Consider the following 12,139-nt stretch of genomic DNA (forward strand, 5'->3'; position numbering starts at 1 on the left):
AAGGCCTTGCCTTCCTGTGTCCACATCACCTGAGCCGGCATACAACAGCGCAGTCTGGCTCCAGAAACAAGACTCACAGCCGCCGGGGTGAGACAGGGGTTTATTGTGCACATTTACACAGCGTCAGCAGCGTCGGGCTGGCAGTGGCCAGGCTGCTCCACAATGGAGTTCACTCTTCTTCACACTATGTACAGTCAATGCTCCAAGGTGACGGGCTACAGTGCTGCCTCAGTGACTTTACACACATTTATACATAAATTACACACAAGACTCATACATGAAAACAGAGCCTAAGGGCCTGTATTTTAATGAGGAAAAAAAATTTCCAACATAGTTCAGGGAGCTTTGAATGGTCTAGTCAAAAAATACTTTTGGTATATAAAAAGCCTGTACGTACAATTCACACCTCAGTGAAGCACCCTCCTTGCCTTGAGGCTGGGCCTCAGACAAAGGTGATGGCCTCACAGCCAGCCTGGGCAGGGAGACCAGCAGCAGAGGAGTGGCCCCTGCCCGCCGCTCCTCTGCCCCAGCTGCTCCCCCTCGGTGGCGGCCCCTCCCAACATCAGGCATCTGCCATCCTTCAGGTACCAAACAGCCCCGTTCACCTGGCCCTGCTCTGCCCTCACACCAGTCCAGCCCCCAACCCCCACTGCCCTCTGCTGCCATGGCCTCCAGCGCCTGACTGCATTCAGAGAACTGGAATTCGAGCTTGCAAGGGTCAGAATACATTAAGCAGCATGAAATGCTGTGGGATCAGGGGAGAAGAGTCCATGCTGAGGTGCTCCCGACTGTCACCCGGTCTTGGGGGGGCCTGGTGCCCATGGCGCAGCAGTCCAGCCATAGCACTGGGCCTGCACAATCGGCCTCTAGGTGAACTAGAGCAGCACCTGGAAAAGGAAGCAGAACCCCCGCAAGGCGGCCAAGCAGGGCAGCTACTAGGAGGCAAACACACTGGGTGGCACGCTGGACAGAAGTTTCCATACAGAGGCTCCTTTGGTGATGAAGGGAAGGATCGTGTGTGGGGAGGATGATGAGTGTCCGATTTGGGACAGGAGGCGGGGCTGTCGCAGGGGAGCGGGCCCCACAGCAGCGGACAGTGTTCGCTGCTGGAGGGTGACAGCCTCGGGGCCAAGTCAGTCAGAGCTTGTCTTCACTGGCAACCAACCAGGGGTTAATTACAGGACTTACTGGCAAGAGGGGTGGGTGTTTGGAAAGCGGGTATTTATTTGGATTTACAGTAATTGGCAAAATTCAGTCCTTGGAGGCGAAAGTACCTCTCCCACTTACGGGCAAACTGGAGAAAGGGCCTCACCTAGAAACTGCAGGATTCACATTGTGGACGCTGTCTGCTAAAGTGAGCACCATTAAGACCATTTCCTAGCTTCAGCTTTCCTGGGAAAACAGCAGAATAATCTCTTCAGTGGCTCCTGGTAGCTGGCAAGACCACGCGGTGCTCCTCCTTCAGGCAAGCGTGCGCTGTCGGGGTTTGATCCGTGGATACAGCTGGGAAGCAACGGAGCCGTGTCAGGATGGGAAGCCACACTGACCCCTGCTACTCACCTCGGCCACCAGACAGCGGCACAGCACCTTCTCCCTCGGGCCTACGCTCAGCTGCCCCTCCACACTGAGACCCACCCATCCCCCTTGAAAGTCTGGAGGTGGCATGAAGTGCTGAGAGGGAAACGGGATGTTCTAGGGGTGGGGGCACATCCTATGTCTCTCACAGCACTTCATGCCACCTCAAGACTTGTGACCGCCTGTGGCTCTCAAGGTCATAAGCTCCTCTGGGCAAGGGTCTCTGTCTGGCTCCCCGCTGTATTTGCCTGGCCAAGAAGCTGGCTCAAAGGCCCTGGCAGCTCTGCAGGGCACACAGAGGGCAGAAACAGCTCCCTCTGCCAGAGGACTGATGGAATCACAAGTCCAACACAGAGCTAGCGGCTTTCATGTTCCCGCCTCCCTCCGCTGCAGAGATTTCTAGACTGGGGAAAGTGTGGGTACGGTGAGCAGACCTGCCTGCTGAAGTTCATCACGAACCAAGCTCACTGAGCAGCCCCTCACTGAGGCACTCGGCCTCCACATGGGCCTCCATGGCGGGAGCACAGCCTGGGCACCTCCTGGGGCCCTGCCTGAGCCTCAGGCCAGCTCTGCCAAGTAGGTACCTCCCCCTGTACAGAGAGGGCTGCTGAGGCTCAGAGAAGGGCAGCCTCCCTCCCCAGCCCCACAGCAGGGTAGGATCACATGCTGTGGGGAGACAAGAACCGCTGGTTTCCCAGCAAGTAACCCGATTGCTCACCCCCAGCAGGTTTTTGGGCACATAGCCCTCCCGTTCTCCAAGGCGCGCCCACCACCACTCGGTCTCGCTTTCGTCCTTGCGCCTCAGGATGGTGAGGGCATCCCCTTCATGGAAGGACAGCTCATCACTGTTCTGGGCCTCGTAGTCCCACAGAGCATACACCACACCTTTGTTCATCACACCCAGCTTCTCCTGCACCCCTGGAACCAGAGAACATCGGTCAGGCCTCAGCAGAGGATGGCCCGCAGAGAGGGGTCCTGCTCAAGGAATGGGACATGGTCATGCAGCTGCCGAGGCTGCTCTCGCCAGGCCCTACAGAGGCCAGCGGTGGAGATGGGAGACTACTAGAGGTGAGGCCCCGCCTGACACCTCCCCCGCCCAGCCCAGGTGCTGCTCCTGCTGCTAGCCCTCTCCAAGTCCTGCTGGACAGACAGGACAAAGGTGTGCTGTTTTTAAGGTGACACTCAGCAATCACAGTGAGAATGGATTTCTACAGTCATTAACTAGAGCCACTGTGGCTGCTCTCGGATGGCAATGAACAAACTACACACAACTGAGCCGCGGCTGCCGACTGAGCAGCTGCCTGGAGGTCCCTGAGAAACGGCCCTTCTGCGGACACTCTGCGTCCGAGGCCCAGTTACGGTGACCGTGGGGAGCTTCCCCTCCCTCTGGTGGTGCCACCGCGAATGCAGCCTCCTCCTCACACTGGCTGGACTCAGCTGGGGGCTGCTGTGCCTCCCCAGCCCTACCACACGGCCTGAGCGTTTGCTGCTTGGCTCTGTTGTGGGGGCTTGGGCTGAGGGTATCACCTGGCTGTCTTCATGGATAACTTTATCTCCAGGGTCCAGCGTAGGGCACACGGTATGTTCTCGATTAATGTGTGGAATAAATGACCTGTGACCGTTGAATACTCAGAATAGAGAGGATGTCCCAGCTCTTAGAAAATCCGGCCCCGGCTAAAGCAGCTTAATTAGGACATGAGCCTCATTCATCATGTTTCCGGGGAATGACCAGGCCCCCAGGCTACCCCAGGAATGGAGCTGGCCCTGCTTCCAGAAGCAACAGTACAGAACATCTACACAAAGCACAGCCCAGTCATTTTGTTTCCTCGGGAATCTGGCACAGAATCCTTCTAACAACATGGACTTTCAAACATGTTTTCAGGAATGAGAACAAGAGGCGGTGTGACCTCCACTTGAGAGAGACGTCCTGGCTGCCCCTGAAGAAGGTGGAACAGCTTGAGATTGCTGTGTGCCAGGCACGGTGGCTCACACCTGTCATCCCAGCACTTTGGGAAGCTGAAAGTGGGCAGATCGCTTGAGCCCAGGAGTTTGAGACCAGCCTGGGCAACATGGCGAAACACTGTCTTTACCAAAAAAAAAAAAAAAAGGGTACAAGAAATTAGCTACTTGTGATGGAACAAGCCTGTAGTGCCACCTACTTGGGAGCCTGAGGTGGGAGGATCAATTGAGCCTGGGAGGTCGAGGCTGCAGTAAGCCATGATCGTGACACTGCACTTCAGCCTGGGTGACAGAATGAGACCTTGTCTCATGTCTTAAAAAAAACAAAAAGCTGTGCTAAAGCTTCTCTGGCACAGGCTGACTGTTGCCATGGCAGCACCATGGTGGACAGCGCCCCTGCGCCCCAGGGAAAGTGCCATGGCTGCCCCAGGCCTCTCCTGCGTACCGTATAGAAACTGGGAGCACTGGATGTAGCCTTCCTCCATCTCCTCACACTTGTCTGCAGCAGTTTCAATGTCGCTTATGGTTGAGGCAAAAATGGCAGCACCACTCTCCACCAGCTGCTTGCAGAGGTGAACGCTGTTACAAGAGGCGGCGCAGTGCAGCGGCGTCCTAGAAGAGAGCGCGGTGAAGGTGTGGTCCCGGCACTGCCTCAGTGCCGCCCGTCCTGTAGGATGAGCCCTCAGAGACTGCTCTGGAAGGACCTCATGGAAGGCCTGTGCCTGGTGCCATCAGGTCTCCATGCTGTTTCTTTCAGGGCACGATTTCTACAGCCGATTGTTTCAGACCATATATAAAGGGACCCAGGGACTGGGTTAAGAAATGGCCCATCCACAGATGACACATGGCAACGTGAGCGTACGTAACACACTGAAACGCACTTTTAAAAATAGCTCAGATGCGAAATTTTATGCTATGTGTATTTTACCACGATTCAAATACAGCACAATGACAGCTGTCTGAAAGTTCCTAACATTCACTGGACAGGAGACCAATGGGACCCGCCCAGCAGCAGACACATAACAATGCAACAGCCTACGTGGCTGACCACAGGGGACACCGAGGCTGCTTTTCACACGGAGCGTGGAGTCTGAATAGTTCACATGGAGCATGTAAAAAGGGCAAACGGTGATTCCCAGAATGCTTAGACTGCAATGTTAATGATGAAGCACAGAAGGAGCATAACCACAGCCATGTTTTTTTAACAAAACAATCAAGAGAAAAGGCTGGAAAGACAGGCCAAAAAAACCCCTGACAACAGCTGTCTTTCAAGGATGAAATGATGGGAGTGCTTGCTCTAATTCTCTCTTCCCTGCTCCCTTACTGTCTAGAACATGCATGCTTTCCTTACATACAGTAGGGGATAATGAATCTCTCCACCCCAAACCCCTACGGGCCTCACCATCCATCACTATCAGCAGCATTCACGTTGACGCCGAAGTCCAGCAGGAACTTCACGATGTGATGGTGGCCGGCGCAGACGGCGTTGTGCAGTGGCGTGATCCCTTCGTCGTTGGGCTTGCTGGGATCTTCCACCTAGGACACGTGGCCTGTGAGCACCCGCCCCCTACCCCCCAGCAGTGCGTGCTGATGCCCGGCTGCAGCTCACCTCATAGATGATCCTCTGCACCAGATCAAACTCTCCTTCCAGAGATGCGTCTAGGAGCAGTGCCAGGGGGTTAAACCGGACCCTCAGCCCGTGCCCTGTCCGCTCCGAGTTGGGCTTCTTCAAGTTGGTCCGCTTGCTCTGCTGGGAAGGAAGCACACTTTCAAGTTAAAGGCGGTCTGCTAGAGTCTAAGAACCCACGCCTGCTGGGAAAGAGTGGGGAGAACTAAGGCCCAAAGACAGTGGGGCTCCACAGAGCAGCCCTGGAGAGGCAGAAGCAGCACCCAGGTAACCGCCCCAAATAAGGGCCAGGCCACGTGGGCCCCTCTGTGCTCGCTATGAGGGAGAGCACTGCTCTGGGGCCCGAGTCCCTGGCTCACTCACAGAGGGACATGGCTGTGTTTGGGCTTCTGGCTACTCCTGGGAAGACCCTACAGGAGGGAGAGTGGCATGGGACTGCCAAGGGGCTGACGGGAGCCAGCAGCTTGTTCCTGCCCTGGCGCGATAGGGTTCTTCCTGCTATGGCACCAGATCCTAGCGGAGAGGACCCCACTGAGGGTTCCCTGAGATGGCGCCTGGCTCCCTCTCTGCTCCATCAACACTGACCTCCCACCCAGGGCCTTTGTCTAGATGCTTCTTCCCTCGTTTCTCTGCAGGACCTTCAGGTGCCAGCGACAGCTCCCCCTCCTCAGGAAAGACTCTGGAGCTCCCTGGCCAGCTGTCTGGGGAAGGCTTGGCTGCACGGTGCGTTTGTGTGGCCGAGCCCCATTTGTAGTGCCCTTTCATGCCCCATTTGTCTGTGTGGCCGTGTGACTGTCTTTCCTCCTGACAAGGCCTAACTCAGGGTGGGAGGGACATGCCTGGCTCCTACTGCTCCCAGCACAGCCTGACACAAGGGAAGGACCCCAGAGGTCCTAGCTGCATGAACGACCAGGAAGGCCAAGCTTTGTTCTAGCAATGACACCCACCGTGGAGGTGGCAGAAGGGTGACCGGCAGGGGGAAGAGGTGCTGGAGGGACCGGCTCTTCCCCTGGAGACGGGGCGTCAGCCACAGGACTCGGGACCTGCTCTGTGGAGGGGACCGTGGCCACGTTGTTGTTATTGTCCTCCGCCGGCTCGGCAGTTTGGTGGGTGGTTTGGGGACAGATCAGCTCCTCTGGTTCAGGGGAAGGTAACTCATTGTCATTGGCATCTGACGACGGGGTGGGCTCGTCATGGAGTGGGGCAGTGGGCTGGGCAGGGGTGGACTCTTCCAGGTTTCCATTGGCATTGGTGTTTCCATTGTCCACATCGGCCAAGGTGCCCATGAAGTCCTGGGAGGGGCTGGGCTGGTAGAAAGGGGTGCCCTCCATCCCACCGGCCAGGGTGTTGAAGCGCTGGTACAGCAGCTTCTGGATGTTGGGGCCGCTGGGGCCCTCGGGCTCTGTGATGGAGCTTCGCTTCTTCAGGGGCCGGGGCGCATTGGCCAGCTTCCTGCGGAGAGCCTCCAGGTCTGCGTCGCTCTGGTAGCGCAGTGGCGAATGCACGATGGGCGTGAGCTTGGTGGGGCTGAGTGGCCGTGGCAGGCTCTCCACAGTGCCACCATCTGCAGGGCCGGTGGGGCCGTCCTGCTCGGGCTCTTTCTCAGCACTTTCTGAAGGTGGCTGAGGCTGTGCTGTGCCCGTGGACAGCGACCCGTGGAGAAACGGCAGCGGCGATGGAGACGTTGAACCCGAAGGTAAAACAGGCTTGCCGTACACTGGAGGGGACACAAAGGACAGAGGCAGTTTCGCCCTCACTGTGTGATCTAGTCACATGCACCTCCGCTTACACCAGGGACAGGCTCCTGCAGACACACACAGACACCTGCTGCTGTTCTTCAATCCTAACTTCAAATCTCTGAGGAAACCTCCTCCTCCTCCTAGAGCCTCCACTGACTCCTTCTGAAAGGTCCAACGCCTCTCTCATGTGTCAAGTTCTGCATTTGAGTTTCCAGAACCAGGTCTTTTTCAGAGGAAAAAAAGAGGTTGCTAAACTGACTCTCCCTGCTGCAGACAAACCTGCCTGTTTTTTGGCCAAGGAAAAAGACAAGAGACCACTAAACACGCATCTGATTCTTGGACTAACTCAGATGATGGAGAAACATGCACCTCATCAGAGCCAGAAAGTTTCACCTGGCGGCCCAGGAGCTCTTGAGAATGGTCTAAGCCTTTCCCACCATGGCCAGAACCCTGTCCACAAGGGAACACTGCACCACCACCTGGGAGGCCCTTTGCGGGGAGTGACAAGGCAGGCCCAGGAGTTCTTCTACTGTGAGTCTAGAAGCTGCAGCCAGTGCCCAAGGATGTCGAAGCAGGCCCTAGCCTAGGCCTGCCCTGCGGCTTCCTCCCTAAGAATTGGAAACAGCATCGGCCTCTGTGGTAGGTGAGGAACTAAGGGCGACTTTCCCTCAGCTGCCTTCTTACAACAGCTCCATAACCCAAACCAAGGCTTCCCTCTCCTCTGGGCTGTGGGGGAGGCTCCTAAGCAGCAGATGCCCTCCTCAAATCGCCCATGCCTAGGGGTTGGGCTCAGCCACTGCCAGGAGGGCCAATGGTCAAGGCTACCCTCTACTCGCAGGACAGCTCCTAGCACAAGTTGCCATGAAGCAGAAGGAAAAGAGGAAATCCTCGACATCTCACCCTTCCGGGAGGTGGATTTCCTAAGTAGCTCAGGGAGGTAGCTGCTCAGAGAGGAAGTCAGAGAATTGTGAGCCGTCTGCAAAACGACTTCCTCCATGCAGCCTCCACTCCCTTCTCACACTGACACCCAAGACTGTACTTTTATGTAAGAATTAAGTCTAATTCTAAATAGCACATGGCCCAAGTGTAAGGACATGGATTAGTATTTTCTTAATTAAAAGTATAATCTCCTAGCCCCCAAAAAGGAGAGTATAAGCCCACTCTACCTGCTTTCACTGACTTATTTAAGGCGCTGTGTGCTGCCGGCTGGTAATTCTTAGGTGGTGTGGCTTGCTGGAGGTACATGGAGTATATGGAACTTGAATTCACTGTCTGGGGGCCTTTCCTGGGAGACTGTGGCCTTGACCCTTTATCGGCCAGGAAGGGCCTAATGGCCACTGTCAGTGGGAGTTCAGGCTTGCTGTCCCCAGCTTGAAACGCAGGTGGTCCCGCGGGTGGGTACGTGGGGCTTGGCGGTACGGAAATCCTCTGCTGAATCTGTTGTGAGGAGCCCGGCTGGGGGGCGCTGCCTGTGGCGGGCAGCAGGGTTGGCCTCTGTCGACCTGGCAGGCCTGCGCTGGGCCTGGGCAAGCTGCCTTCCTTCCTCCTTTCCAGGGAGCTTGTCGACCCGGGACCCAGAGGCGTGGAACTGGGATATGTCCCATAGCTTGGAGGCGGCTGCTTGCCTACACCCGGGATGGGAGGTGGCACTTTACCAAGCTCGATGCCCTAAATTTAGGTGTTAAGAAAAACAAAGTCACCCTTTGAACAGTTAAGCATATTGCCACCCACATTCCCGAGAGAATACACGGTAGGATTTGTAATGGTAAAATCGGCTGTGACCAGGAGATGGGCACACCGCTGAGCTCATCGCCTTTCTGCAAAAGCGATGCAGAAGTCCTGACCGAAAGGTGCATGGACTCGTGGCTGCACAGGCTCTTCGGGCCCAGTGACCCTCTCAGGACTTCGGGTGTTGTTTGGACACTAACAGGACTAACTCGCCTCCTGACATCTCAGGCTCTTTAGCTTAGTACTAAGGCAGAAAAGTGCCCTGTTGAGGAACTTGCTTATGTTTTGTGATAAAGACACAGGCCTACCGGCTTCTCCGTGGCTCCCAGTGCTGAGAAGGGCACAGGCTGGCTGGAGACAGTGCCCTGCTTGACAGACCCCTCCACGGTCGGGTCCTTCCAGTCTGCGCTGGCCACCTGCACTGGTTTCACTGAAGAGCTAGAATTCTGTTTTAATGTTGGCCAGTTTCCATCATTAGCTTGAAAAGAACACAGAACTTGAGTAAAATTTTTCTTGACGTTAGCTGAACCAATCTAAGAATAACACCCTGCCAGAAACAAAATAGCAATGGGACCTCCCATTCTGCTGCATATCCGTTAACCGAGTGTCTGACCACCAGCCACACGCATTGCTGCTGGTCTCCAGCGCCCACAGACTGTGCACAAGACCAGGGGATGGGCCCTGCTGCCAATGCCCAAATTGCTTCAAGTGTTACCAGAGACTCATGGCCAAACCAAGGCTCCACTGTGCGGGCCCATGGGTGCGCCCCACTTCAACACAGGTCAAATCCATGACCTCAGCACCACCAAGTAAAATAAGCACTGGCCCTTACTCCTGACACTGTTTAGAAACACAACTACAGACAGCAATAAAAAAGATTTACCTTTTGACTTCATAACAGGTTTGACCTGTAGTACTTTCATTATTAAGATAACAATTTCCGCCCTCTAAGGTAACTTATGATCACAGGAGGCCCGTGCAAGTTCCCACTGATTTGTGTAGCAGGAGGAGCAGGCTATCATTCTATCATTGAGTGATTAGAAAGCCAGTCATCAACCCCAAGTTTTAGGAAAGCCACTGAAATGATATGTCCTTTACAGATAGTTTCCAAACTGAAAAAGGGTACAGAATAACACAGGACCCCTCACAGTGGCTTAAAGTCCATCACAACACAGGCTCCCGGTTTTCTTTTGCAGGCACAGGTGCTGAACTGAACTGAAGCGTTCAACGCTTGCAGTGCCATCAGCAATACGGGCCAGACGGAAAGCAGAGGGACTGTTCTGGGCCCTCCTGGCGAAGACAGCACATCCCCTTCCCTTATCCCATCTGCTAGGACAGGCAGGAGGGGATAACAAAAGCAGCGGCAGGGAAGTGTCAGTCCTCACAGCAACGCCGCAGCCAGAGCTCTGGACTCACTGAACATGACAAGGAAGCCTCCCAGCTGCGCTCTGAGGGCCCCATCAGCCACAGCCGCACACGACTTGCTCATAAGCCAAACTGACCTGACACAGCAGCCCTGCAACCCCAGCTGCATCTACTGCTGGGCTGCTAAACTACGACGCTGCTGAACTTCACTGCAGGCTCCAGGCGGCGGCTTCTGAGACAGCTCTGGTCAAGCCCCATGGGTCCCGGCGAGGCATTCCAAGGCCCCTGGACCAACAGCCATCTTGCTGCATGGGACCTGGAATGTGTGTGCTTTCATCCCCTCTTGGTCACGTTAGACCTGGAGGATGTGTGGGCCAGAAACCTGCAGACTCCCCAAGGACAGAGCCTGTGCTCTCAGGGTCACAGGGAATGTGGCTGTCCTGCTGCTTCTGAACAAGAAGCAACAAGAAGTTTTATGGAAATCAGCTACAGTGAGGACTAAAAAACAATTTTCTCCTTTCTTCAGAACAAGGCAAGAGGTACAGAAGGAAGATCACGTATTTTTTATTATAGAGGAACAGTTATCGTCTAGTATGATTTTAAAACTAAAAGCCTCATAATGAACTCAGAAAATCATCTTAATTTTGTAAAAACAAAAAAATACCTTCCAAAACAAAACCTGTGCTATGCCAGCATCCGTCCCTTGGTATCACACCCTTTCTGAGGATGGGAGGGTGGGTGTGGCCTCACCCAAACTGCACACCTGTCTACTGAAGGGACAAATTATGTTTGTGTGGCATCTTTTTCAAGTCTAGATGTGATAAGCAGACCTTTGTCAGTTTGGAAGAACAAGTGACAGCTGATTTTGTACATATTAAAGAGGACACAGCTTCCCACTAAGCTTGTCAGCCAACATACGGTTTACAAATGGGCTTGCAGAGGGCCGCAAGGAGCTGCAGTCAGGCCCGACGTCGAGGTCTGACACTGTCCATGAGCTGGTCACTCTGGGTTTACTGTGGCCATCTGTGTGACACAGAACCAGGACAGCCAACAGCGAGGGATTAGAGTCCCTGCCAGGAGATTTCACAACCCAGCTCCACCTGTGGCTGGGCTTCTGCCCCCCCACCCCACCACCACCCCACTCTGAAGGCGAGCACAGGTTTCCTGTGTCCAGGCACTTTAAACCACAGCAGAGACCAGGACCAGGGCTTCGTGAAGGCATCTCCTTCCTGAACCCATCGAGGCAGCACAGCAGACACCAGCAGGGATGGGAAACAGCAGACATTCTCAGCTTGGGGAGTTTCTCAAAGGAAGTCAGCAGACAAGTAGCTGGCTGTGCTAATTACCTCCCACTGGAAACAAATATCTACTCCTACCACAGAGTAGTTCAAACTATAAATAACAGCTTAGCAGAGCAAGCTGTAGTTAGGGGTTCACGTCAGCCCCACACTTCATGTGGCTGCCGAGACACAGCTGTAAGGGATCTGAGCAGGGGCTTGTGGCTCACAAGGGCTGGTCGTGCCCTCCTCTACCGAGTTCAGAACAAGCCCCAGTCTCCCCGGTGGGGGCAACAGATGTGTCACTGTCCCTGCTGGGGGCCAGGCAAGAGAAAATGAAGCAAACAAAGACAAGCACAAACCCACCACCAATCCTGAGAAAAGGGCTCGAAACACAGGCCTGATGGCCAGAGAGTAACAGTATTGTTTTCGGAAATGAAGGAATGTTTCAGTGTGTCGGGACAGGGATTCCTGATGCTGTGTGTAACAGGGAAACGTGTCAACCCCAATCATAAAGTCTTATTCCAAGGAAGCCCCAACGCTTTTAATGCATTGGTTGAGGGCGAGACTCTCCATGAACAGCTTGCCCTCTGCTTGCCAGGGACAGGACACCACGCATAGGCTACGCTGGAGCGCGGTACTGGGGCCCAAGTCCATCACACAGCACCACTGTGAGGTTAACACCAAAGCGACGACGTGTGGACTCTGATCAATGAGGACGGAGCTCTGTTTGCAGGGGCAGCCCCTCTGTCTGTCTGTCTGTCTGCAGCTGAGCTGTGGTGAGGCACCCATGCCAGCCCTCAGGGTGAATAAACTTGCAGTAGGAAAGGACACTCGTGGGTCAGAGTTTTTTTTTTTTGCGATGAAGT

The 12,139-nt window shown here is 54.8% G+C and overlaps 1 protein-coding gene across 5 annotated transcripts in view; it reads right to left on the reverse strand.

Moving 5' to 3' along the window:
* Positions 1–82: 82 nt before the first annotated feature.
* Positions 83–12,139, reverse strand: part of PPP1R13B (protein phosphatase 1 regulatory subunit 13B) — a 116,075-nt gene continuing 104,018 nt past the window's right edge. For 4 of the 5 annotated variants that reach the window (XM_064375257.1, XM_064375254.1, XM_064375256.1 and 1 more), the window contains 8 exons: positions 8,937–9,106; positions 8,067–8,568; positions 6,109–6,878; positions 5,144–5,284; positions 4,937–5,070; positions 3,980–4,146; positions 2,294–2,493; positions 83–1,503 (listed from right to left, as the gene is read on the reverse strand). In XM_064375257.1, the coding sequence (XP_064231327.1) occupies positions 1,462–1,503; positions 2,294–2,493; positions 3,980–4,146; positions 4,937–5,070; positions 5,144–5,284; positions 6,109–6,878; positions 8,067–8,568; positions 8,937–9,106 (2,126 nt within the window). In that variant the 3' untranslated portion in view covers positions 83–1,461. The remainder of the gene's footprint in view (positions 1,504–2,293; positions 2,494–3,979; positions 4,147–4,936; positions 5,071–5,143; positions 5,285–6,108; positions 6,879–8,066; positions 8,569–8,936; positions 9,107–12,139) is intronic. The other variant, XM_064375255.1, reaches the window with a different exon arrangement.

This window comes from Aotus nancymaae, unplaced genomic scaffold, assembly GCF_030222135.1.
Source record: "Aotus nancymaae isolate 86718 unplaced genomic scaffold, 86718_ANA_hifiasm-v0.15.2.pri h1tg000011l, whole genome shotgun sequence".
Lineage (NCBI taxonomy): Eukaryota > Metazoa > Chordata > Mammalia > Primates > Aotidae > Aotus > Aotus nancymaae.